Here is a 24,584-nt window from a genome sequence, read left to right as displayed (position 1 = left end):
TTTGCACCCTTAACAACATCTTTCCTATAACAGGGTGACCAAAACTGAACACAATAGTCTAAATCTGGTAAATTGTAATAAAAAGGAACTGCAGATGCTGAATTATACCGAAGCTAAAATGCATGAGTAACTCAGCGGGTCAGGCCGCATCCCTGGAGAAAATGGTTAGATGGCGTTTCGGTTTGGGACACTTCTGCGGACTGATTGTAGGGGGGGTGGAGCAAGACAAGACCAGGGCCGGCAACAGATGACCTCAGGCAGGGAGGTTTCCTGATAGGCTAACTGTTAGCTAGGGCCGGTGTAATCCCAAGAGGAATACATCATTGTGAATTGGGGAACTGGTTAACTGACTTTTAGTGGAGGAAGGGGGGTAAAGGGGGGGGGGGAGCGAGGAGAAGGGAATGTTTGTGGAAGTTACCTAAAATTTGAGAATTCAACATTCATACCTCTGGGTTGTAAGCTACCCAAGCAATATATGAGGTGCTGTTCCTCCAATTCGCGTGCAGCCTCACTCTGGCAATGGAGGAAGCCCAGGACAGAAAGGTCAGTATGGAAACGGGAAGGGGAGTTAAAGTGTTTGGCAACCAGAGTTAGCACTGTTTGTACGTGGGAGATCGGGTCTCATAAATCTGATTGAGTTTGTTGAAGATGTGACCAAAAAGGTTGATGAGGGTGTATAGCCTAATCATCGTACTAGTTTCACTAGGAAAAAAAACTGCAGATGCTGGTTTAAATCGAAGGTAGACACAAAATGCTAGAGCAAGTCAGCGGGTCAGGCAGTATCTCGGGAGAGAAGGAATGGGTGATGTTTTGGGTCAAGACCCTTCTTCAGACTGATGTCGGGGAGGGGGTGGGACAAAGATGGGATGTAGATGGAGTCAGGAACACCAGTGGGAGAACTGGGAAGGGGGAGGGGATAGCATGGGGAAGTAGGGACTGCCTGAAGTTAGAGAAGTCAATGTTCAAACTGCTGGGATGTAAACTGCCCAAGCGAAATATGAGGTGCTGTTCCTCCGATTTGCGCTGGGCCTCACTCTGACAATGGAGGAGGCCCAGGACAGAAAGGTCAGATTGGGAATGGGTAGAGGGAGTTGAAGTATTAGTTTCACTGTTGTCCTACTGAATTTCATTGTTTGTATCAATCGTTATCACCTTCTCCACAGCCAACAATAGACAATGTGAGCTCCACCTTTCCTTAATTATCACTGCTGGTTTTGATTTGACCTTTTGCATACCATTAATTCATTTGTTCTAAGTAGCTTTTCATATCCCTCGTTTCCCTCTACATTTCCTTTCACTGTCTGCTTTGATCTGTCATTTTCACACCTTACCCTTCCATATCTCAAGACTCACTCTCCCCTGACTCTCAGTCTGAAGTAGGATCTTCACCCGAAACGTCACCTATTCCTTTTCTGCAGAGATCCTGCCTGACCCCTTGAGTTACTCCAGCTTTTTGTGTCTCTTTTCCACTATTCCTAATCAGCCCTTGTCTACCTAAATGCGTACATATCTTATCCCTCAGAATATTCTTTAGTAACTTTCTGACCACAGATGTTAGACTCACTGGCCCATAATCTCCAAGTTTTTCCTTCCAGCCCTTCTTCAATAAAGGCACAACATTTGCCACCCTCCAGTCTTCTGGCACTTCACCTGTATTTAATGATGACTCATAGATCTCAGCCAGGACACCTGCAATTTCTTCTCTAGCTTCCCATCGTGTCCTTGGGTATATCTGTTCATGTTCAGGAGATTTGTCCACATTCATACATGTTAGGACCTTCGATCCTCCTCAACCGTAATCTGCCATCAAAAATCTTTGTTTGACTGCTCTAAGAAACCTGGTCCCCATGTCTCTCCATGGAAAAAACAGTGGAGATCCTTGTGTATCTTGCCCATCTCCTGTGGCTCCACATAGAGTTGACCGCTTTGATTCCTGAGGGGCCCTCTTTTTTCTCTCATTACACTTTTTCCCTTAATAGCTCACCACCTTTTGTAATCTCCTTTCCTCCTGGGAATGAGTTGTCGAACCAGGCCGTGAAGCAACTAGTCATTCTGCTTGCTGCCGTAAACCTGTAGACGTTCAAGAAAGTATTAGTCGGCATACAGAATCTCCTCAATCTTCTAAGGAAATAGAGGCATTAATGAGCTTTCTTTATGATTGCATCAATGAGCTGGGCCCAATACAGATCCTCTGAGGTATGCACTCCCTGGAACCTGAAGTTTGTTGGCTCTCTCCACTACCAACCCGTTGATGAAGACAGTTCGTGGATTCTCGGCCTCCCAGATCCCAGATTCATTCCTCTGCCTTCCTTCACCATATTTACGAGGATGTTGCCAAGACAAAGGCCTGAGCTATATGCTAGACAGGTTTAGACAGGTACTTGGTAGGGTAGGTTTAGAGGGATATGGGCCAAAAGCAGGCAGGTGAAACGAGTGTAAATGGGGCATGTTGGTCAGTGTGGGCAAGTTAGGCCAAATAATCTGTTTTCACGCTGTTTGACTATGACTCCATGCACTTCAGTTTCACTTGCAGGCTGCCCCATCGACCACATTTACAGCTACATTGACCTCCCAGATGCTGCTCAATCTGTTGAGTTCCTCCAGCAGTTGTTTCTTTGTGTAGGAAAGAACTGCAGATGCTGGTTTAAACCGAAGATAGACACAAACAGTTGGAGTAACTCAGCGGAACAGGCAGCATCTCTGGAGAGAAGGAATGGGTGACGTTTCTGAAGAAGGGTCTCGACCTGAAATGTCACCCATTCCTTCTCTCCATAGATGTTGCCTGCCCTACTGAGTTACTCCAGCTTTTTGTGTCCATCACTTGTTTCTTTGTTCCAGATTACAGCATCTGTGATCTTCTGTATCTCCACTGGATGGCATTTTGCATCCTTGGAGAAGTTGTCCATTTGCAGTAATTCCTCTAGTTGATTGAGCTCAAGAGGAGAACAAGAAAATGGAATGCGACATATACATTAATATTTTTGGTTGCACAGAACAAACTGATTTTTTTGCTGAGAAAATAACCAGTACACATTATTGGACATCAGTCTGAAAAAGGGTCTCGACCCGAAACGTCACCCATTCCTTCTCTCTAGAAATGCTGCCTGACCCGCTGAGTTACTCCAGCATTTTGTGTCCACCTTCGATTTAAACCAGCATCTGCAGGGGTTTTTTCCTACACATTATTAGGTTCTCCTCCAGTCAAACTTCTTTTTCTGCATTCCCCATTTCCAAAATACCTCCACTCATAGATCAACAGGCACTTTGAAACATCACCACCTCCAAGTTCACTTCCAAGTTGACCACCATCCTGACGTACATATTACTGCCATTCCTTATCTGCTTGGTCAAAATACCATAACTTTCTACTTAGTTGATTGAATTATATGGTACAATATATGTGCAGACTCCAACTGATGTCCTTTTGCACTTAAATTAAATCCAGTGTGGACTGGAGTTGTTTCACTTAAAATAGAGATGCTGGCTTGAAAAATGTATTAGTGATAAATTCTGAGTCATAAGTGCAAGCTTTGCCCATTAATCATATAGCTGAGAAGAACAAATGTAGCACTCTAACTGGAAATTGTTCACACTGCACTGCTTACAAATTAGAATACAGCCTACACAGATACACAGATAATAGGTGCAGGAGTAGGCCATTCGGCCCTTTGAGCCAGCACCGCTATTCAATGTGATTATGGCTGATCATCCACAATCAGTACCCCGTTCCTGCCTTCTCCCCAAACCCTTGATCCCGCTAGCCCTAAGAGCTCTATCTAACTCTCTTTTAGTTAATGAATATGGCCTCCAGTGAATATGGCCTCCACTGCCTTATGAGGCAGAGAATTCCACAAATTCACAACTCTCTGGATGTCTGTCTAACCCACTGTCTGTCTGATGCTGTCTGACCCACTGGGTTACTCCAGCATTTTGTGTCTAGCTTCTGTTCATAAATTTTTCAGTTCCATTATATCTGTGAAAAAAACCTTCTAGAGAACCTGGTCAAGCCACCAGTTCATGATTGATTTGATAATTGATTCAACTTGCTAGCAATGAGATTGCTTCGAAAAAGTGTTTCAAAACAAGTTCTTGAATAGGAAATTCTCTGCGATTTTGTTCCTGCTTTGAAAGGTGCAATTACGTCCCCTTTATTCCATACAGTCCACAAAGTTTTTTTTCTGACTAGAACCTCAATATCCCTTGTCATATAGGGGTTCCCTACTCTTGCCAGCCTTGCCCCTCACTCCCACTGGAACATAGAGTCTGTTTATATCTCTGTTTGTAACTGTGTTTATATCTGTTATACATTTGTGATACCAGTATATATAAATGTCCTGGGCATAAATGTAAATGGGTTGGTTAGTAAGTTTACTGATGACGCCAAAAGTGATGGAGTTACAGACATAGGTGAAAGTTGTTTAAGTATAGAAGCGGAGCCCATATCGGTGGAGAAATGACAGGAGGAGGTTATGTTTCTAATTACGTGGAATGGAAGCATAATAGACAATAGACGATAGACAATAGGTGCAGGAGTAGGCCATTCGGCCTTGAAGTGACAGATCTGGGAAGAGCATTTGTTTTATCAAGTCTTTGCTAATATAAACTGATCTCAACACCCCCCCCCCACTAACCACAATTTGTTTCATGCTTTTCCTCTTTTGTATGTAGCTCTTGCAAAAAATGTAGTGATTTCAAATTATAATAGGGTTAGCAAAATAATTACATGCTGAAAACTAACACAATAATTTAAATACTAATATTTTTAATGTTTTACCATTTTTTCTAATAGTTTTGCAGATCAAAAAAAATCACGTAAATGTGGATTTTGAAAAAGTCTTTGATCCTCATTTTTTCCACAGCATTTTTATTTGCCATCATATGAATAGCACATGCAAACATCTGCGCTTGTTTCCATGTTAAATATTTTGTGTTTTTTAAATTTGATCCTCTATTAAGTGCTTTGATATTTAATTATGTTGGTCACTGCAAATTGTTGATATCCTTAAATAAGAAACACTTAAATTGCCAGTATTTTACTGATGATGAATTTTACAGAGAAATCACATGATTTTGTTTGGAGCAATAGCTGGAGTCATGCTGTTATTGCTGTCTGCTGCTATATTAATTATAACAATAACAATGCTGGCAACCCAGTTATTCCAGGTTGCTATGACAACTGTGCATGAATGTCTTCATTTACCATTTTCCTTCAAGCTGAGTAATCAAACTGAGCAGTTATGACTGAGTAAAGATTTCAAATGGTTTTTCTCTCTTTCCAGTTTTGTCATTGTATGTTGTGCGTCATATGCTCAGCAATTAAAATAATCTGCTCTCTCTCTCCAGTTTTATTCTTTTCTCTCCCCTTCCCTTCTTTCCTGGTGGAGTCATGGCTGCGATACAATATCACAAATGTTTGATCTCTCAAGTCAAATAACAATTATTTGTACATGAGACATGTATGTAGGCTAACAAGCCTTTCGGCTGTGGAAATGATCATAGTTTAACTATCCTCAAAAGATGTGCACACATCTGAAACCGAGTTAATGCACATGAATACTGGAATAAATAAATGCAGAATGTGCTCAGTTGTAAGGAACTTAAATATCAGTATATTTGTCCTGCACTAGGTTGAATTTAAACCTAATAACTCAGGCCATTTTTTAAGAAAAGCATGTGTATCAATTTTAACATAATTTCTCATTTGGTGCTTCATGGTGTATTTGCCCAGCAAATGATGTGAAATTGTGAAAATGAAGGGTTAGGTTAAATCTAGTCCCATAATGGTAATTCTAACATTTAAATACCAGAGTGGAGAACTTTGTTCGAATTTCAATGTGTATATCACAAGGTATCCATTAACCAGTGACCCAATAAAACAGTTCATCTTAGGTCACAAGCATTTTCAGTTTTGTATAACTCAAACATATCCCATGTTAACATAATGCTATAGTGATTTAATATTGCTCCTGGCTTTCAGGACAAGTCATTAGATTATTGCTAAAATGAAATTAACCAGTCAACATGATGCTCCTATAAAATAACTTTAATCAGTATCCAGAACAGATTTTTATTATTTCTCTTTACATAATCCAACTGAATAACAGAAATATATTATTACTTCCAGAGAACAATTAACACACAGATGTTTTATTTTCCCATCTAAAGTGAAATCACAGAACAATATCAGGTACAAAAAAAGATCTATATACCACAAAATACTTTTTTTAAATTGTTTGAAAAGACTAACACTTAAAAATACAAGTGCTAATCATAAATATCAAATTGCAGTTGGTGTTATGGTACTGAAAATACAATGTCATTGGCAGATATATTGCCTTTGGGGGAAATGTTAATAATATAGAGGCACACTCTTGAAACAAATTCTTACAATGGAACAATGTGATTAAAAAGTGATGTCAACTGCATTCTATAGATTTATTTGGTGCTACATCTAAAAGAACCTATTCTACTTGGCCAAAAGAGGCAAGCATTAGGAATCTTGGGGTGTGGGAGGGGAGATAGGGGGGAGGTCCTGGCATTCCTTCAACAATCACATTGTAGGCCATAGGGGCTGTTGTTGTGCTGTACTCTACTATCTTCTATTTAGCAATTGAGAAAATCTCAGATCATCTTATTAATATTTTATATCTCCACAAGTAGTGTCTGTTCTAACAGTGATCAATACAGTCATTTTAGGTTGTCATTATTCAAACTTCAGTATATTCAAGTACATTTTCAATCACATTTCAAACAATTACAGAAAAGCAAGTTGTGAGGCCAACATATTGTCCCTTAGGAAAGTTGTCATGTAAATACTTGTCATGTATATGATTCCATGTATACGTGTGCTGTATGTTCAGTGCAGAGGAAAATTGTGTATTTATCTTGTTGCCTTGCCAGTGTATTTTGATTGCCCCAATTGCTGTGGACTTTATGACAAAACATAAGAATAATCCAAGCAGTCCCTCAACAGAGGCCTCAGCTTTGTACCCCCTGTGCCATATCTCAACTCAAAAATAACAAGACCTCAGGAGCTGACTGTATGCTGCTGAAATCATAAATCTCTGTGATCAAGAGCTTGTATAACAAATCCACAATCTATCATGTCTGGGCAGGGAAAGATATACCAGGGGACTTCTTAATTGTGACTGTATTTAAAAATGAAGACTGTCTAGTTGTAGCAATTATAGATGGGTCATCCCGCAGTGTGCACCAAGGAAAGTAATTGAACAGGCTCCATAAATCAGTGTGGATTCAATCTACCTAGAGGCAGAATATACAAGATCTTCATTGCAAAAACTACAAGAAAATGCAGTGAACAGTACCATACACTCTACATTGTCCTTTTAAGTCTCACTAAAGTTTGTCATTCCATAAATTGGGATGGAGTTCGGAATACCCTGCTCAAATGCGGCTGCCCTCAGAAATTTGTCTCTTTCTTTCATTTCCCCCGTTACAGTATGCAAGCTGTAATGCTAACCGAGCAGTGTAAAACTGAGCCAATTTCAATGAAAAATGCTGCCAACCAAGACTGCATCACTACCCTACATTGGCCCCATTAGCCAATGCAGAACCACAAACAGGAGTGGAAGCAATTCATCCCCAACATGAGAGACTGCTGAAGAAGATGAAGATTTACTAACTGCTTGATGTTAAGAACTACTGAACATATCGGAACACAGATGCAGCTCTGCTTCAAGTAAAGCCACACATCAGAATAATGAACAAAAACAAATGCTGCAATCCAAATTCAATCACTGCATCTTGTTAAGAATTATCAGTTACATTCGTGATATCTGGAGCTCTTGAAAACAAACGAAAGAAAAGTACTGCAGTACTAAAATAATGTAAGCTAATTCATCACAAATGGTCAGTACATATGGCGTACTTTATTCTTTGCTAAATTAACATTTTAAAAGCACAAACCTTTAGCAATTGAGCCATGGTTCTTAGATCGTGGGACAGAGTTAATAATTAATACTAAATTAATAGTTTCTCTTAAAGAGGCAGTAACTTTTAACGGTAACAGAGTCATATGGTACAGTTCTCCAGGTGCTTGGGGATCATCTGGATGTTGTCTGAATGTAGACACCGCGTGCAAGATAATTGCTCATGTATGAGCAGATCGTTCTCCTACTAATATGTGAACTTGTCTCTCCAACTCTGGAGCAGAGGTACATGTCTCCCCATTTCTACACTCACTGTTGGAAGGGTCCCAACCCGAAACATCACTTATCCATGATCACTAGAGATGCTACCTGATCCACTGAGTTACTCCCACAATTTGTGAGTTTTTTTTGTAGGCCAACATCGGCAGTTCCTTGTGTCAACATCCCATTGTTGGCAGCATCATACTCTGGTTGCAGGGAGAGCCAACTCTGAGCAGTGAAGACTAAAGAGCCCAGACGCCCGTGACTAAGAATGTGTCAAACCAGGTCAGCTCCCAGTCTGGAGGTTGAAACAATGGTCTGTTGGCCCTCTGAGTAGCTGCCCCTCCCTCTTCATCATTCTCTTGCACCTGCTGTTCTTTCAGCTGTCTTTCCTCTGGGTAACTGGGTATCTATCCTCAGTGCACTGTAAAGTCTCCACACCTGCTGAAGGCAGTGGGGATCTCCTCTTTAGTGGACTGATGGTATACTGCACTACTATCTTCATGTTGATGTGACCAATTTGCAAACCAGCTGTCAGAAACCGCAGAGTGAACGTACGTCATTAACAATTTGGGCTTGTAAAAATAATCTGGGGCGAGAAATTGATCGAATAAAGCCAAATGCAGACAAGAAAAAAAAACAGTAGTCAAACAGAAAAAGACAGCTGGCTAAGAAGGAAAATAATATTGTGATTCAAGAAACCCCTGATTTAATCAAGAAGACAAGAAACATATGTGGATTATGGTTCAAAGCAAATGTTCTTGGTTACCATGGTGTTGCTGTGGTAGGGTGCCAGATAGGGGCAACGATGATACTAACTCCTACAGGAATAGGACAGTGTTTTATTTCTAGATGTCAGCATCTGGGTTTGAGCAGCCAAGCTGACGGGAGTGTTTTCTTGAATGCAGGCAACGTACAGGGTGGCAATTATTACACATACGTCAAAGGACTGAATTTTTTTAACTGTTTATTCTTATTAAGCCAATGTCAATAACAAATTAAACATTTTTCATGTAGTCTCATTAGACAGAAAGGAGAAGGAGTTTAAGATGAAACCATGAAGTTGGACTACATAGCCCACAAATTTCAGATTGTTAAGATTTTGCACTGATTTGAGAAGGATGAATTGATTAGTAGGACTAGATGTTACAATCCCTAAGGTTTGCACTACAATTGACTGGTGTTGTTCTTGGGGGTGACCACTAGGTGATGTTGCTACCATTCCAACACATCTTCAGTTGTGTACCTCAACGTCACTGGGTGTTTCGGCCTTTTATCACAAGACACCCTCAGTTGAGGCTGGCCCACCGCATTGTGATCAGACCTGGGTGTGTGTCTTATGGTTAGCCTCAAGATGGTCACGTGGCAGCCCAGACAGTATCTTTTCTTTTCAGCCACAGCCAGTGACTGCTCCGTTCGGCGGCATTTGCAAGTTCTTTGATTGCCCTCCTTTGGGCCTGCCCTCTGACTCCAACTTCCCTCAGGAGCTTTGCAGTGGAACTGGCTACAAAGCCCCTGCACCCCACCTCCACTGGATGCACTCTTACACTCCAACCTCGCTCCTCTGCCTCTACTGCAAGGTTGGAATATCTCAGCCTTTTCCTTTCAAATGCTTCATCCACAGCCTCCTCCCAGGGCACAGTCAGCTCAATGATGTAAACACGCCGACAGGAGTTGGACCAGAGGACGAGGTCTGGTCGCAGGTTGGTAGCTCTCAAAGAATGATGAGAGATCTTGATGTGAGATTTTAAATGGCTTGTGATCCACATTGTTTAACTTTTCCAAAACTGATCACAAGTTTAAGGATGTTTAAAGACCATTCTCCTCCCTGGATAGCCCAGTCACAGCTACTTGCCCAAGGCTAAAATGACACCACCTCTATACCATCTAAAAGGACATAGATCAGCTACAGAAATGGACAGAGAAATGGGAGATGGAATTTAATTCAAGCAAGTGTGAGGTGTTGATCTGGGAGATTGAATGTAAAGAGAAAATATACAATTAACAGTAAGACCCTGAAAAGCATTGATGTATAGAGGGATCTTGAAGTCCATGAAAGAGGCAACGCAAGTAGATAAAGTGGTAAAGAAAGCATGTGGTATGTTTGCCTTCATTGGTCGGACATTTCATATAAGAGTCAGGAAGTCATGATGCAGTTTTCTCTGGAATGCCAGAGGTTGATGGGAAGAAATGATAGAAGTATATAACTTTATGAGAGGCATTGATAGGGTAGACAGTCAGAACCTTTTTCACAGGATGGTAATATCAAATACTAGATTTTTGGATAGGTACATGGAGGTGCAGGGAATAGAGGGTTATGGATCATGTACAGGCAGATGAGACCGGATTAACTGGGTATCATGTTCGGCACAAACATTGTATGCCAGAGGGCCTGCTCCTGTGCTGTGCTATGTTCTACTTGGAAATTAGAGACAACCAGTTTTGTGCAGTTCCCACAAATTAAAAAAAGATAACCCATTTTGAAAGCAGAGTCTCAGGTTGCTGAATTCCACACTAGTTCTTATGCTCAAAAAGTATCTTTAAATGTATGTTGTAAAATTATTCAATAGTTATTTGTTTTACTGTAGAAAGTGCCACAATATACAAATACAGGTCATGTAGATTACAAGAGATTATATTGTAGAAACACATCATCAAATATCATGAGGCTGACAGAAGTTAAACTCTATTTCACCACTGCGCACAAGTAAAACAGTCAACTCACAAATAGAATAAACTAATTTTGTTTCAAAATTAATACTCATGGTCAATATTTTTAAACAATGTTCAGGAAGTTATTTCTATAAATTCTTTTGTATTGTGTATTCTGAAATAAAAGACTGAAGAGGATATACGATTGTCTAAATGCTAGAAAATTCCTTGTTAATTCCGAAAACTTGTACTAAAGACAAAACCAGAAGTGGGAAGGAATCAGAGAAGCAGTAGATTGTCTGTTTTGTCATGCAAATACATGAGCCATCGAAGAGCACTTCTGCAAATTAAATGTTTACTTCTGTCACATATTTCATCTTCTGTACTTCAAGAAGAGCTGGTTTTGGAAAGACAATAGTAATCCATTATATTTCTTGAAGAGGTAGAAATAAAAACACATCTTTGAGGGAAATCTTTTGTTATACATCAATTATCGCAGCAACAGAACATTCTACATTCATTCTAATATTCTATTCCATTGATATTATACTTCAATGTTTCCTGCATTCAGCCTTAAATAAATTAATATTCCTAAGTTTTTCAAATTAGTTTTGTCATTAATAATGAAATATGGTCTATCTATCTTTTGGACATGCATAAATGTTTTGGAGAATGCCATTTTATGTAGTACACACATGTAATTACTGTTTCTCCTTGGTTAAGCTTTATGAGTAGCTCCGTATCTTTGTAGAGCAGACTTGCTCAACTTCTGTTCTTCTCTCATTAAAAACATCTGCATACACACTTTCATCCCCAGAACATTTCCCACACTAAGCATATACATTATTTAACATCATTAATTTGCAGTTAGGAAAACTTCCTGACTATCAATGTTTGTAAAAAGGCAGCAGGATGACAATGGCTGCTTTCTTACTAACCGCAGGTAGCAGACGAGGATGGCAAGGCCAATAAGTACCTATATAGCACCATTTATGAAGCAAATATTCTAAGGCACTTTACAGGAATATTAGTCCAGTCAAACAATATTAAGAAGATGACCAAAAGCGTTGTCAAAAAGTAAGATCTTAAAGAAGCAGAGATATAGAAAGACAAAGATTTCAGGAGAAATCTTCAGAGCATCCAGCCTTGACAGCTGAAGACATGGCTACAAATGATTAAGTCATAAAATTCAGGGGATTAGCAAGTGCTTAGAATTAGAGTAATGCAGAGAGCCTGAAGCATGTAAATGTGGCGGATATTTCAGAGACAGTGTGGGATAAGAAATTTTAAACTGATATTTTGCATGACTGGGGGCAATGTACATCAGCAAACAAGGCCTCGCCCGCTCACTGAATTCTTGTGTTCTTGTGCGTGTATTTACGACAAAAAGCATGCCACTCTCTTGTAGTTGGAAAATGGTGCCAGTATTGTGTTAGGTTCCTTTGGGTGATAGGCACAGAGTTCAATAGCAATAAGAACCAGGCATCATATTGATAGAGAACAGCACATGGATTCTGACACGATCTTTTTCAGCACAGAGATCGACAGGAAGATCTGACAGTGAGGTTCCATGCAGTACTACTTCATGCAACTTTCGAATCTCATTAGGGTGTTTTACCACAATGAAAAAATATCAAATCTATTTGTCACACAGTGGCTTCCCAATAATCAGCCTCACTTTGATATAGATTGGTGACATTTTTCTGCATTTATTAACTAGAATCACTGCCGTTACAAGGCTGAATCGTCTTGCAAATATGCAGAGATTTCTCAATCTGAATATCTCTGCCACTTTCTGCACTCTGGATTATTCCATTAATTCACATCTTCTTCAATTGGCAGAAAATCTTTCAAACATTTGAAACCTGGATTTACAATGATCTTATTAACAATATAGGTAAATGCAGCTAAATCATTGTCATTGCACTTACCCATCAATATTCAATCTGTTGTCAATATTCAGAAATGGAATCTCCCCTTTCTCTTTCTCTCCAAGAATCAAATATTGTTTTTCCATGTCTATTATGCACTAAGCAAAAAATAGAACAAAAAAAAAACTGATGGTTAAAAGAGCACAAAAAATTCTCACCATCAAACCCAATAAATTAAATAATCAATTTTTACCTTCAAAGATCTCAATGTCTGCAATCCAAGAGAGAGAATTTTCTTATCATCATCTGAAAATGAAAATGATAATAGTGTTGAACATATTCTAATCATCATTAAACAGAATAAAAATCTTTTCAGTTCTGATGAAAGATCATCGACTAGAAAACATTGTTTCGTTGTCCACAGATGCTGACTGACCCGAGTTGGGGTTTTTTTTTGCACTATCTGTTTTAATTTTATAATCATAGAACATAGAACAGTACAACACAAGAATGGGACGTTCACTCCACAATATCCAAGCCGAACTTGTCCTGCACATCTCCTTTAAAATTTGCCCCTGAAAGAAATGTCCTCTCGTGCATGGGTAAAAGAATGTTGGACCAGGAATAGAACAAGAACCATATGCTTTTACCTCCAGTCCTACAAAGCTGTTGGCAAACTTGAATAAGTGACTCCCTACCCATCCCTAGTGTATGGGTGATCGCTGGTCAGCATGGTCTCTGTGGGCCGAAGAACCTTTGTCCACTCTGTATCTCTAAACAAATCTAAACTTCTTCCACAACCAACAATGGACCATTATGGGCTCCATCTTTCCTGGGTCAATGTTGCGGGTTCTGATTTGTTCTGTACTTTTTCATACCTCTATTTTCGCCATCCCCTGATCCTTTAAGTAGGCACATGGAGATGTAGGGAATGAAAAATGGATAATGTGCAGTTAAAGGAATTTAACTAGGCATCATGTTCGCCACAGACATTATGGGCAGAAGGGCCTGTTCCTGTGCTGTACTGATCTACTGTGTAGGAAGAAACTGCAGATATTGATTTAAACTGAAGATAGACACAAAAAGCTGGAGTAACTCAGCGTGTCAGACAGTATCTCTGGAGAAAAGGAATAGCTGACATTTCGGGATGAGTCCCTTCTTCAGTCTGAAGTAGGATTTTGACCTGAAACGTCACCTATTCTTTTTCTCCAGAGATGCTGCCTGACCTGTTGAGTTACTCCAGGTTTTGTGTCTATCTGTATTGTTCTACATTTTATGTTCTTTGAATGTAGGGATATAGATCACATGCGGATAGAGGAGACTATTTTAATTCGGTATCATGTCAGGCATGGACATTGTGGAGCAAAAGGCCTGTTCCTGAGAGTTCTGTTCTGTGCATGTAGCAGATTTCTTCCTGTACTGCTAATTTGTTATAAATATCTTGCTTTTTTTTAAAAAATCAACTGAATATTAGAGCTTTAAGGGGGAAAAAATCATCATGTTTGGAATTTATTGGGAAAATGGACATTATAATCATTGAGTAATTATTACAGAGAATATAGCCATGGTTCTCTGACTGACCAGTAGACTTTCTGACTAGTAGACTCTCACCAACTAAAACCCTGCAGTTCACAAGCATAAAACTTCAATAAGTTTCTCTGAGATTGTACACTATTTGTGAGTACAGGCACCTCCCCCCCAACCCTGCATTATGGGGGTTGCGTTTCAAGAAAACAGTCCATGTCTCGATTTTCTGTAAAGTGAGATCATGTTACCTGCACACAAGTCTAGAAACACGAGTTGTAAAAAAAAATATATATATATATATATTTGTTCACTTTCACACAAATTCCGTGAGTTAATTTAATTTAATTTATTCAATTTTTGAGTAGAGGTTTATGAAATCTGTCTGGCTGTATCTACACTACTTGAATGACCACAACACTGGGGTTGCCTGTAATTCTTTTACAGGGTTATCTGGAGCAATTTATTTTGTCTATATCTCAATTCCATTACAAAAGTTCTCACATTTTCTGTTATTACCAATGGTACCTTTAAATGGAATTAATAATTTCACATCCATTGGCAAGAAAGTTGCGCTAATTACTCCCGAAACTTAAAACTGATATAAAAACACAATGTGTTTCACATGCATTTAAAAGAAAGATTTACCAGGACGTAATTAATGAATAAATTCTGGTAAGTGTGTAAACTTACCCACCACAATTGCTGAACACTTAATATCGAGTTGCCCTATGGAGATTGCAATATTGTCCATTTGGCCAATGACCTTTAAACTAAAGGGCATGCCCATTTTTTCAGTTGCACCCTTTTCTGTTTTCATAAGTTCCATCAGCCTATAAAGAAAAAAAATGATTTTGAATATGTAATTTTTAAGTTTGGATTAAGATAATATAAAACTATATGCTCAATAAAGTCAAATGTAAAACAACATAGCTGATGCCCTAAAATGCAGGATTAAAAATTAGTCAGAACAAAAAGATTTGTGACTGTTCAATTATAGGATGCTGAGCATTAAACAGGATTCCCAATTTTCAATACATGTACACAGTCAAGGTGGCTTAGAGATACTTTGCTCTCTTCCCAAAACCAACCACTAAAAAAAACACACATCTGCTTTCATCTTCCCTTTATTTCACGATGTATTGTACATTTCGCAAGCAGTAGGGGGAGTGTTAATAATTATTGAAGAAATATCCGAGAGAGAGCTCTGTGGCCCTGCCAGAAGAAATGTGTGTTTCTGATCTCATGATCTCTGGCGATCTCCCCTTCACAGCCTCCAATCTTATCGATCCCCAGACCGGCATGTCCCATAATTACGAGGCCCCCATTGCCTCATCTTCACCATTGATGTCCATTCCCTCAACACCTCACCTCCCCTCCCCCCCCCCCCCCCCCCCCCATGGAAGGTCTCAAAGCCCTCTGTTTCTTCCTCTAACAAAGACGTTTTTATCGGTTACGTCGCACTGTCCTTGTTCCAGTGTACACTGTCATTATTCCCAATACATAGATGGTGCATGATGCGCTGAGTTCCTCCAGCAGTATCTTTTATGCATAATAATTCATAATTTATACTATTGTGAAATTCAGTTCCAAAGCATAATCCCACCCAGAACACTTAGTGACAGGTTTATTTACAATTTATCGTGCAATTAATTAAAATCATCTTGGAGTAGAATGCTAATTTTCAAATACATCCAGATCACTGTAAAACATGGGGGAAAATATTGGTTCTTCTCACTTAATGCTGCAGCAGATAGCTGTCAGTTTTCACTTTTGTTTTGCAATAACATTTCGCTTCTTTTCTCTAAATGTTATTATCTCACAGTATTTTAAATCACACATTTCAAAAAGTCTTATTGCACAATCTTGTCAAATGTTAAAAATATCCTTTGGACCACGTAAGATGGCCGCTCCTTTAAACATGTTTTTGATGTATTTCTGCTTAAATGAGTTACAAGTCCCAAAAGGCCTTCAACAGAACATTATTCCAGCCATCTGTGATGACGTCTGTGCATTCACACGACAGCTATTCCCCGGTCATGTGGTGAGAGAAAAAATAAAATCACAATCGAGTCCAGTAAGCCCTTGCTTTATTTGTTGCATTCTGAGGAAGAGTAAGTACAATAAATGCTTGTTTACTTACCCCAGATTATCCACACAGGCAGTTGAAATGAGATTATATCGAGAGCCAGTATCAATCTGTAATTTCATCTCCAATCCAACACACTTGAAAAATTGAAAACTGTCTTAGAATCATCCAAGATACATTGCAGAATCAAGTGCATTATTGTGGCAATGGAACACTACTGCCTCAAAGCTCCAGCGACCCAGATTCAGTCTGGACTGCCAGTGCTGTCTGTGAGGAGTTTACATGTTCGCTCCGTGACTCCGTGTGGGGCTTCCTCCAGGCTTTTCCCAACAACCCAAAAATGTAGGTTAATTGGGCACTGTGAATCGCCCCCTCATGCCAGGAGGTGGGTGCTGTTGATAGTGAGGTTGGGAGAATAAAATAGGTTAGGGTACGATTAGTGTATAAATAGGTGCCTGATGGTTGATGTGAACTCTATCACATGAAGGGCCTGTTTTTGTGCTGCATCTCTATGCCTCTATAACAAGGTTGTAAATCACACACCAGTAAATGTACCATGCAAATTGTAAATCAGGAGCATTCATCACATGATGATCACAGATCGTGGAAAGTTAATGGTGATGTCTTGAGGACAGACTGTATTACAGTCAAGGAGGCACTGAATGTCCTAAGATGTATGAAGGTTGATAAATCTTCCAGGCCTGGTCAGATACATCCAAGGACACTGTAGGAAGCTAGAGAAGAAATTGCAGGAGTCCTGGCTGAGATACATGAGGCTTTGTTAGACACGAGTTGGACTGAAAGGCTAGAGGTGGGTAATGTTGTGCCTTGTTAGATGGAAGGATATAGGTGGATGGGGCAGGGTGAGAAAGGGCGGGGGGGGGGGGGGTGGATAGTGGTAGATATGGGCAAGTTAGGCCAAAGGAACCTGTTTCCGTGGTCGAGATCCCCAAGTTATTCATTTGATGAATAATGTCATCCACATTAAAGAATACAAAATTACCTTGCAACACACAAATATCAGGTCATCATCACCATGTGTGCTTCTGTGAAATTCTTGTTTGATCTGATGAAAGCTCTTGTTCTGCACCGGAAATGAATTGTTAGATGGCCAGGTCCCTCGGTTGTTGGCTTGAAATTTTGACAAGTTGCTTTCTAGTAAACGTCTTTGCAGAATGTTATGTGGTTGCTAAAATAAAAATGACAAATATTACAATGCTAATACAGTTATGATATTAGTACCTTTAGCTTCTATGGTAAACAAATTGACCAGATTGATTTCTCGGATGTAGGTTTGCACTGTGAGGACAGTTTGAGCACAGTGGGCCTATACTTTCAAGTTTTAATGAAGTTGAAATGTGCAAAATTCTAATGTGCCTTGGCAGAGCCGATATAGGGATGATGTTTCTCTTTGCTGGGTTGCATATAAACATAGATCAAAATTTCAAAAAAAGGGAGAGACCAGGACAGTGATAAGGTGACGTTTCTATGTGAAGAGTATTGTGAATCTTATAGACAATAGGTGCAGGAGTAGGCCATTCAGCCCTTCGAGCCAGCACCGCCATTCAATGCAATCATGGCTGATCACTCTCAATCAGTACCCCGTTCCTGCCTTCTCCCCATACCCCCTCACTCCGCTATCCTTAAGAGCTCTATCCAGCTCTCTCTTGAAAGCATGCAACGAACTGGCATCCACTGCCTTCTGAGGCAGAGAATTCCACACCTTCACCACTCTCTGACTGAAAAGGTTCTTCCTCATCTCCGTTCTAAATGGCCTACCCCTTATTCTTAAACTGTGGCCCCTTGTTCTGGACTCCCCCAACATTGGGAACATGTTTCCTGCCTCTAATGTGTCCAATCCCCTAATTATCTTATATGTTTCAATAAGATCCCCCCTCATCCTTCTAAATTCCAGTGTATACAAGCCTAATTGCTCCAGCCTTTCAACATACGACAGTCCCGCCATTCCGGGAATTAACCTAGCGAACCTACGCTGCACGCCCTCAATAGCAAGAATATCCTTCCTCAAATTTGGAGACCAAAACTGCACACAGTACTCCAGGTGCGGTCTCACCAGGGCCCGGTACAACTGTAGAAGGACCTCTTTGCTCCTATACTCAACTCCTCTTGTTATGAAGGCCAACATTCCATTGGCTTTCTTCACTGCCTGCTGTACCTGCATGCTTCCTTTCAGTGACTGATGCACTAGGACACCCAGATCTCGTTGAACATCCCCTTCCTAATCTTGACTCTACGAGATGCCTGTGGAGACTCAGTCACTGTGTATAATGAAAAAAAGTGGTTAATAGCGTTTCAGATATTAAGGGAATCAGAGAATGTGGGGTTTATGGGGAGCTTTATAGTGGCACTAATGTAAAAGATCAATTAAAATTTTAATGAAAGGAGGAGCATGCATGAGGGGTTGAATGACCCTCACCTGTTTCTATTTGTTATGTTCGTACAAGTTTAAATTGCTGAAACGAAAGGAGATTTATACACTTCTTAGGGAGTTTTTGCCAACTAGCTTCGTTCAGTCTGCAAACATACCACTTGTATACCTCTGTTGCCTCCTAGCTTAATTTTCCTTTCCACTCCGACCTCTCTTTTGTAGGCCTTGTGCATTGCCCATTGAGACCCAAATGAGCTCAGAGGAGTACGTAATTTTGAGGAAGAAATAAATACAAAAAGAGGAAAGAAGGTAAATCTGTCCGGCCATAGGCGACTCCAGGCTGACAAATGCGGTTGACTCTGAAATAGCCTAACACGCCACACTGTTGTTTAGTTTAGCTTGGTTTAGATCAGTGACATTCATGGCATTAATGCAGGTGTTCCTCACGGAAGTGTACTAGGCCTAGTTCTGAACCGCTACTTTATCAGCGATCTTCCATCCAATACCAGGTTAGGACTGAAGATGGCATCTAATGGGTCACAACGATCCTACCTATTTTAAACAGTCCATACCTGCAAAAAGCAAGACAACATTAAGGCGTGAGTTAGATGGCAAGTAACATTTTTAGTTCAGTTTAGAGATACAGCATGGAAATCGGCCCTTTGGCGCACCGAGTTCAGGCCGACCGTTGATGACCCATTCACACTAGTTCCATGTTATTCCACTTTGCCATCCACTCTCTACTCACTTCATTTCCAGGGATCATTTCCAGTGGCCAATTAACCTACAAACCCACACATCATTGGGATGTGGGAGGAAACTTGAGCACAGGAGGAAATCCACGCGGTCAAGTGGAGAATGTGCAAACACCGTACAGACAGCACACGAGTCTCTGGCTCTGTGAGGCAGCAGCTTTACCAGCTGTGCCACCCTACATAAGTGCTCATCACGGCTATCTCCAGCAAGGTTAATGTCCAACTTTTACTGTTCAATACATTACCATCAACGAGTCTCCCAACAATAATCTGGGTGACCATGACCAGAAACCCAACTGGATCAGCCCCATCTACATTGTGACTGCAAGAGTGGGTCAGAGGCTGGGTACTTACCAGTGAGCGACACGTTCCAAAATCTTTCCACATCCATTAATTGTAAGTGCAATAGAATACTACCCATTTGGCAGGGCAAATGTAGCTCTGCCAAAGCCCAAGAATCTTGACACTGTCTCGGATAAATGAGCCCACTTGTTGGCATTCCATCAACTTATTGGTGGGTATATGGAATGAGCTGCTAGAGGACATAGTTGAGGCAGGTACTTTAACAACACTTAAAATACATTTGGACATGTAAATGGTAGGAAAGATTTAGAGGGATTATAGACCAAACACAGGAAAGTGGGACTAGTGTAGATGGGGCATATTAATCGGCGTGGGAAAGTTGGGCTGAAGGGCCTGTTTCCTTGACATATGACTCTAACCACCATAAACATTCATTTTCTATACCAGTAATACGCAATGGTTTTACTGTGTACTATGTACAAAACACACCAGTTACTTGCCGAGCCAACTGCAACAGGACTTCCCAAATCTGTATGTTCTGCCACCAGGAAGGCCAACACGTGCGATCACCACCAACTACATATCACTTTCCAAATTGCACACTTTGGAAATATATTTTCATTCTTTCATCACCACAACGTCATTTCTGTAATTCCCTACCCAACATCATTGCTTAAGTATCTTCATCAGAAATACCACAGCAGATCAGGGCAGCAAGGGACCATCAACATCTTAAGGGGAGTTATAGATTTCACATCCTAAGAAATGACTAAATTAAAAGAAATATCAATTTTGTCAACTCTTTTGCCTGCCGTCATTTCAAAAGACTTTGATAATATCGCTTTATCACATCCCTATTTTTTATGCATGTTATAAACATCATATTTCTAATACTTTCCAATATGCCCAGTGATTCATCTATGAAGTTAACAGATTCCTGGCAGACCTGCTTAGTATTCCCAGAATTTTCTGCTTTTATCCCTGAAAGGCCGAATGGCCTCCTCCTGCACCTATTGTCTATTGATGTCCAGCAGCCACTACATTCATAAATAAGAACAGCATATACTGGAAAAACTCAGGTAGCCTCTGTGGATGGAGAAACAGAATTATAATTTTAGGTCAATGAGATTTTTATCAGCGCCATCAGCCGCAGTACCCTGCTTTAGCTAACATTGGAGCTAACCCATTTAAATAAGTAAGATAATGGCACTGAAATTGAAAACTGTTTGATGTAGCTTCAATCAAAATGGCCTCAATATGCCAAACAAGCTGGTTTCAGATTCTGAGTATCTGCATGTATGTCAACAGATTGGCCAGGTAATTAGATTAAATGTAGAGATGTCATAGAGGAAATAATTTAAGAATTTTGTTAAGGCCTCTTTGGAAAAATAATCATAACATTTCCACTAATTTGTGGAATCTCTGACTGCTCCAAATGGAAAAGGAACTTTAACGATGACCTTGAGAATTTCATGTGCCCTTGCTGGGAGCATGCAGAATCCCAGCAAAAACAGTAGAAATAGCACACCCCTTTATGCCACATCCACCGACTCCCAACAAGAACCTATGCCCAATCTGTGGCAGAAATTGCAGGGCCCATATTGGTTTCATCAGCTAGTAAGTTCAAAAGAGCTTATACAACTGGATAGTCATCCTTGACCCTGAGAGATTGCCTGGGAAAGAAAATAGATAACTGGAATTCATAAACTCATTGGTAATAATACATATTCACAACACTAACGTTTGATTCCAGCAATTGCAGTACAGATTCTGAACCGGTTAACCATTTAAGTGGTGCATTTACTATAGGCGTGTATATTTTCCTATTCAAAGGGAGTACCAGCGAGGCTGGGACAAGCACCATGAATGGGAAGATCTTGGGGACAAGTATGGAACAGAGGGACCTTGGATGACAAATCCATAGATTCTTGATGCTGGCAACACTGTAAGATAATGTGGCTAGGAAGGCATATGGGTTACCGACCTTCATTACTTGAGACATTTAACACAAGTAGGGAGATTCTACTCCAACTTGGGCTGGCACACTGCATCGATTCTGATACTGTAAAGGGTGCAGACAGGATTTCACCAGAAGGCTGCCTGGGATGGGATAATTCAGTCATGATGAGAGACTAGAGAAGCTGGGTCTGCCCTCCCTGGAAAGGAGGATAGGAGGGAACAAAATTTGAGGTATATAAAATTATGAGATGTAGAGGTGGGTAGGGTAAAACTGTGATAACCTTTCCCTATGTCAGTGGTAGGTAAAAATAAACAGGATGGATTTAGGGTAAGGGGGGGGGGGGGGGGGAGGGAGAGATTTCAAGAGTATATGAGGGGGGGTTTCTTCACCCATAGAGCAATAGACAATAGGTGCAGGAGTAGGCCATTCGGCCCTTCGAGCCAACAGTAACTATTTGGAAGCATTGTCTAAGTTAACGGTTGATGCTGCATCTCTGATTAATGAGCAGAAGATAGACACAAAAAGCTTTAGTAACTCAGTGGGTCAGACAGCATCTCTGGAGAAAAGGAATAGGTGATATTTTGGGTCGAGACCCTTCTTCAGACACTTGGGTCGCTTAGGCATTGGAGGGTACAGACCAAGTGCTGGGAGATGGGTGGGCCGAATGGCCTGTCTTCATGTGTGCCATTTTATGCCTCTATTGCAGCTTCTCACCACCAATTTAGAAGGATGAGAGGGGATCTTATTGAAACATATAAGATTATTAAGGGATTGGACACGCTAGATGCAGGAAACATGTTCCTGATGTTGGGGGAGTCCCGAACCAGGGGGCCACAGTTTAAGGATAAGGGGTAGGCCATTTAGAACTGAGATGAGGAAAAACTTTTTCACTCAGAGTTGTGAAGCTGTGGAATTCTCTGCCTCAGAAGGTAGTGGAGGCCAATTCTCTGGATGCTTTCAAGAGAGAGTTAGATAGAGCTCTTAATGATAACGGAGTCAGGGGGTATGGGGAGAAGGCAGGAACGGGGTACTGATTGAGAATGATCAGCCATGATCACATTGAATGGTGGTGCTGGCTTAAAGGGCCGAATGGCCTCCTCCTGCACCTATTGCCTATTGTCAATCAAGCACATGCCGGTCACTCCCCTTGTAGTCGTAGGTGTCCTCATTACTTGAACGGGTCAATGGATTGGGCTTCAGATATGTTTAACTGTTGACAATGTTGTAAACCGGACAACATTTGGGATTGTCCGCCCTTTACACACCTCTACCCATTCTCATTCAGAATTTCAGCACTAGACTCGTCATTCTTATGAAGTTAAAGTAACATGTCCAATAGCGTGACATGCTCCAAGATTTATTTTCAAAGAAAGCGTTCAATAGACTAGTTATTATTTAGTTCGATCCCAATGAATCGACTCCCGCAAATGCTTTAATTACGCTGCCTCGTGCAAATAGACTAAAAGAGTAACAGAAATAACGGCACAGTAAGGCGACCATTTGATCTATCGTGCTGGCCAACAACAAAATACGGGCTCGCCAGTTTAATCTCTGCTGTCTGTGCATGAGGAATAACAATCCCTGTTTCAGAGTGAGTGAAATTGACCAGAAGCGGTTGACTCGACGTTAACGGGACTTTTTTTGTTTTTACAGAATTTAAAACAATAAAATGCAAGGTTAATGGGAGTTAAATTCTTCCAGCAAGCAGCACTCCCTAGGAGTCACCAGCCCAGTGAACTTGCCCCCGGTTCAGGGCACTCACTGCAAGCGCCACGGAGTGGATCGACCCTCTCATTCAGCGATATATTGAGGAACCACATAGACAGTGTAACCACCCCTCACAGTGTGGTCTCTCCAGCGACCATGCTTACCGGAGTCTTTGTCCAAAATTAGGCAGTCACTTACGGTTTCTTTGGAGGTGCCCAGTTTTTTTAGCCCATCCAAGGGCAATAAATCCGCCGAGTCTTTATGGATGAACTGGACAGCTTGTTTCATTCGCCTCGGCAGGCGCTGAGAGGCAGCCTCCCGAATGTCTGTCTGCTGCTGCTGCTGCTGCTGTCGGCTTTCTCTCAAAATGTCAGAGTAAAACATTATTCTGGAGGCAAAAAAAACAATTGCCCGACAATCAGAAAAACAAAACTGGGCGGTTAAAGGGAAATTCAAGGAATTATCCCAGAGCCAAAACTGAGAAGCTGAATTTCTGAATGGAAATGGAAAGCGCCAGAGACAGCTTGCTTTTAAAGGGACGCCTCTCAGCCTTCAGTGATTGACGCACAGGTTCCAGCCCCTGTTAGATACAGAGCTCGCTTCTGCAGAATCATCTTTGCCCAACCAGTCATCTGCCCATGATTGGAAATAGATCCTTGAGCCTAACTCGTCCAAGCTGACCACTTTGCTTAACCAAGGTAGTCCCATTTGTTTGCGCCTGGCCCATTTCCACACAAAGAAGTCTGCAAAAGGGTCCCAACCTGAAACACCTGCTCTTCCCAATTTCATAAGAGTGCTTATGCCAAAGATTTGATAGCGAACCGTGGACATATAATGTACGAAATATTTAATTGTGCAATGATCACAAACAAAAGGTAGCAACATGTATATTGACATGTTACATCCAAGTGGATTTATTCACAAAATGCTGGAGTAACTCAGCAGGTCAGGCAGCATCTCGGGAGAGAAGGAATGGGTGACGTTTCGGGTCGAGACCCTTCTTCAGACAAGTGAATGCCTGATTCAATTAATCTGTACAAGGATGTTTTTGGATACAAAAGCTTTAGGTGGATGCTGGCCAAATGGGACTAGCGTAGTTGGGGCACGTTGGTTGGCATAAATGGTTTAGGCTGAAGGGCCTGTTTCCTTGCTGTATAAGGCAGACACAAACTGCTGGAGTAACT

At 40.8% G+C, this 24,584-nt stretch overlaps 1 protein-coding gene across 4 annotated transcripts; it reads right to left on the bottom strand.

Moving 5' to 3' along the window:
• Positions 1–6,103: 6,103 nt before the first annotated feature.
• On the bottom strand, positions 6,104–23,923 carry LOC144602352 (nuclear receptor-interacting protein 3-like). 4 transcript variants are annotated; one of them, XR_013548437.1, is made up of 7 exons: positions 23,599–23,923; positions 17,290–17,475; positions 16,341–16,423; positions 14,891–15,030; positions 12,927–12,979; positions 12,734–12,821; positions 6,104–11,199 (listed from the first exon to the last, which is right to left on the bottom strand). XR_013548437.1 is itself a non-coding variant. In XM_078415393.1 (7 exons), the coding sequence occupies exons 1-7, from the start codon at positions 23,782–23,784 to the stop codon at positions 11,190–11,192; spliced, it is 756 nt and encodes a 251-aa protein (XP_078271519.1). In that variant the 5' UTR covers positions 23,785–23,923; the 3' UTR covers positions 6,105–11,189. The 4 variants fall into 4 exon arrangements, 1 of the variants encoding a protein (XP_078271519.1); XR_013548438.1 differs by having other exon boundaries at positions 12,734–12,831; positions 14,895–15,030; XR_013548439.1 differs by having other exon boundaries at positions 14,895–15,030.
• Between the last annotated feature and the right edge of the window lie 661 nt (positions 23,924–24,584).

The sequence above is a fragment of the Rhinoraja longicauda genome, chromosome 18, assembly GCF_053455715.1.
Source record: "Rhinoraja longicauda isolate Sanriku21f chromosome 18, sRhiLon1.1, whole genome shotgun sequence".
Lineage (NCBI taxonomy): Eukaryota > Metazoa > Chordata > Chondrichthyes > Rajiformes > Arhynchobatidae > Rhinoraja > Rhinoraja longicauda.
Note: the sequence above shows the minus strand (reverse complement) of the source record. Positions and strands in the feature narration are given on the sequence as shown.

What these genes read in the sequence shown, in the direction of transcription:
- LOC144602352 (XM_078415393.1), bottom strand. Translation starts at nt 23,784, where the DNA reads ATGTTTTACTCTGACATTTTGAGAGAAAGCCGACAGCAGCAGCAGCAG. An exon ending in GTGTTCAGCAATTGTGGTGG is followed by an intron (nt 12,980 to 14,890) that starts GTAAGTTTACAC and finishes TTTCATTTTCAG; the next exon opens with ATGATGATAAGAAAATTCTC. An exon ending in AGACATTGAGATCTTTGAAG is followed by an intron (nt 12,832 to 12,926) that starts GTAAAAATTGAT and finishes TTTTTTGCTTAG; the next exon opens with TGCATAATAGACATGGAAAA.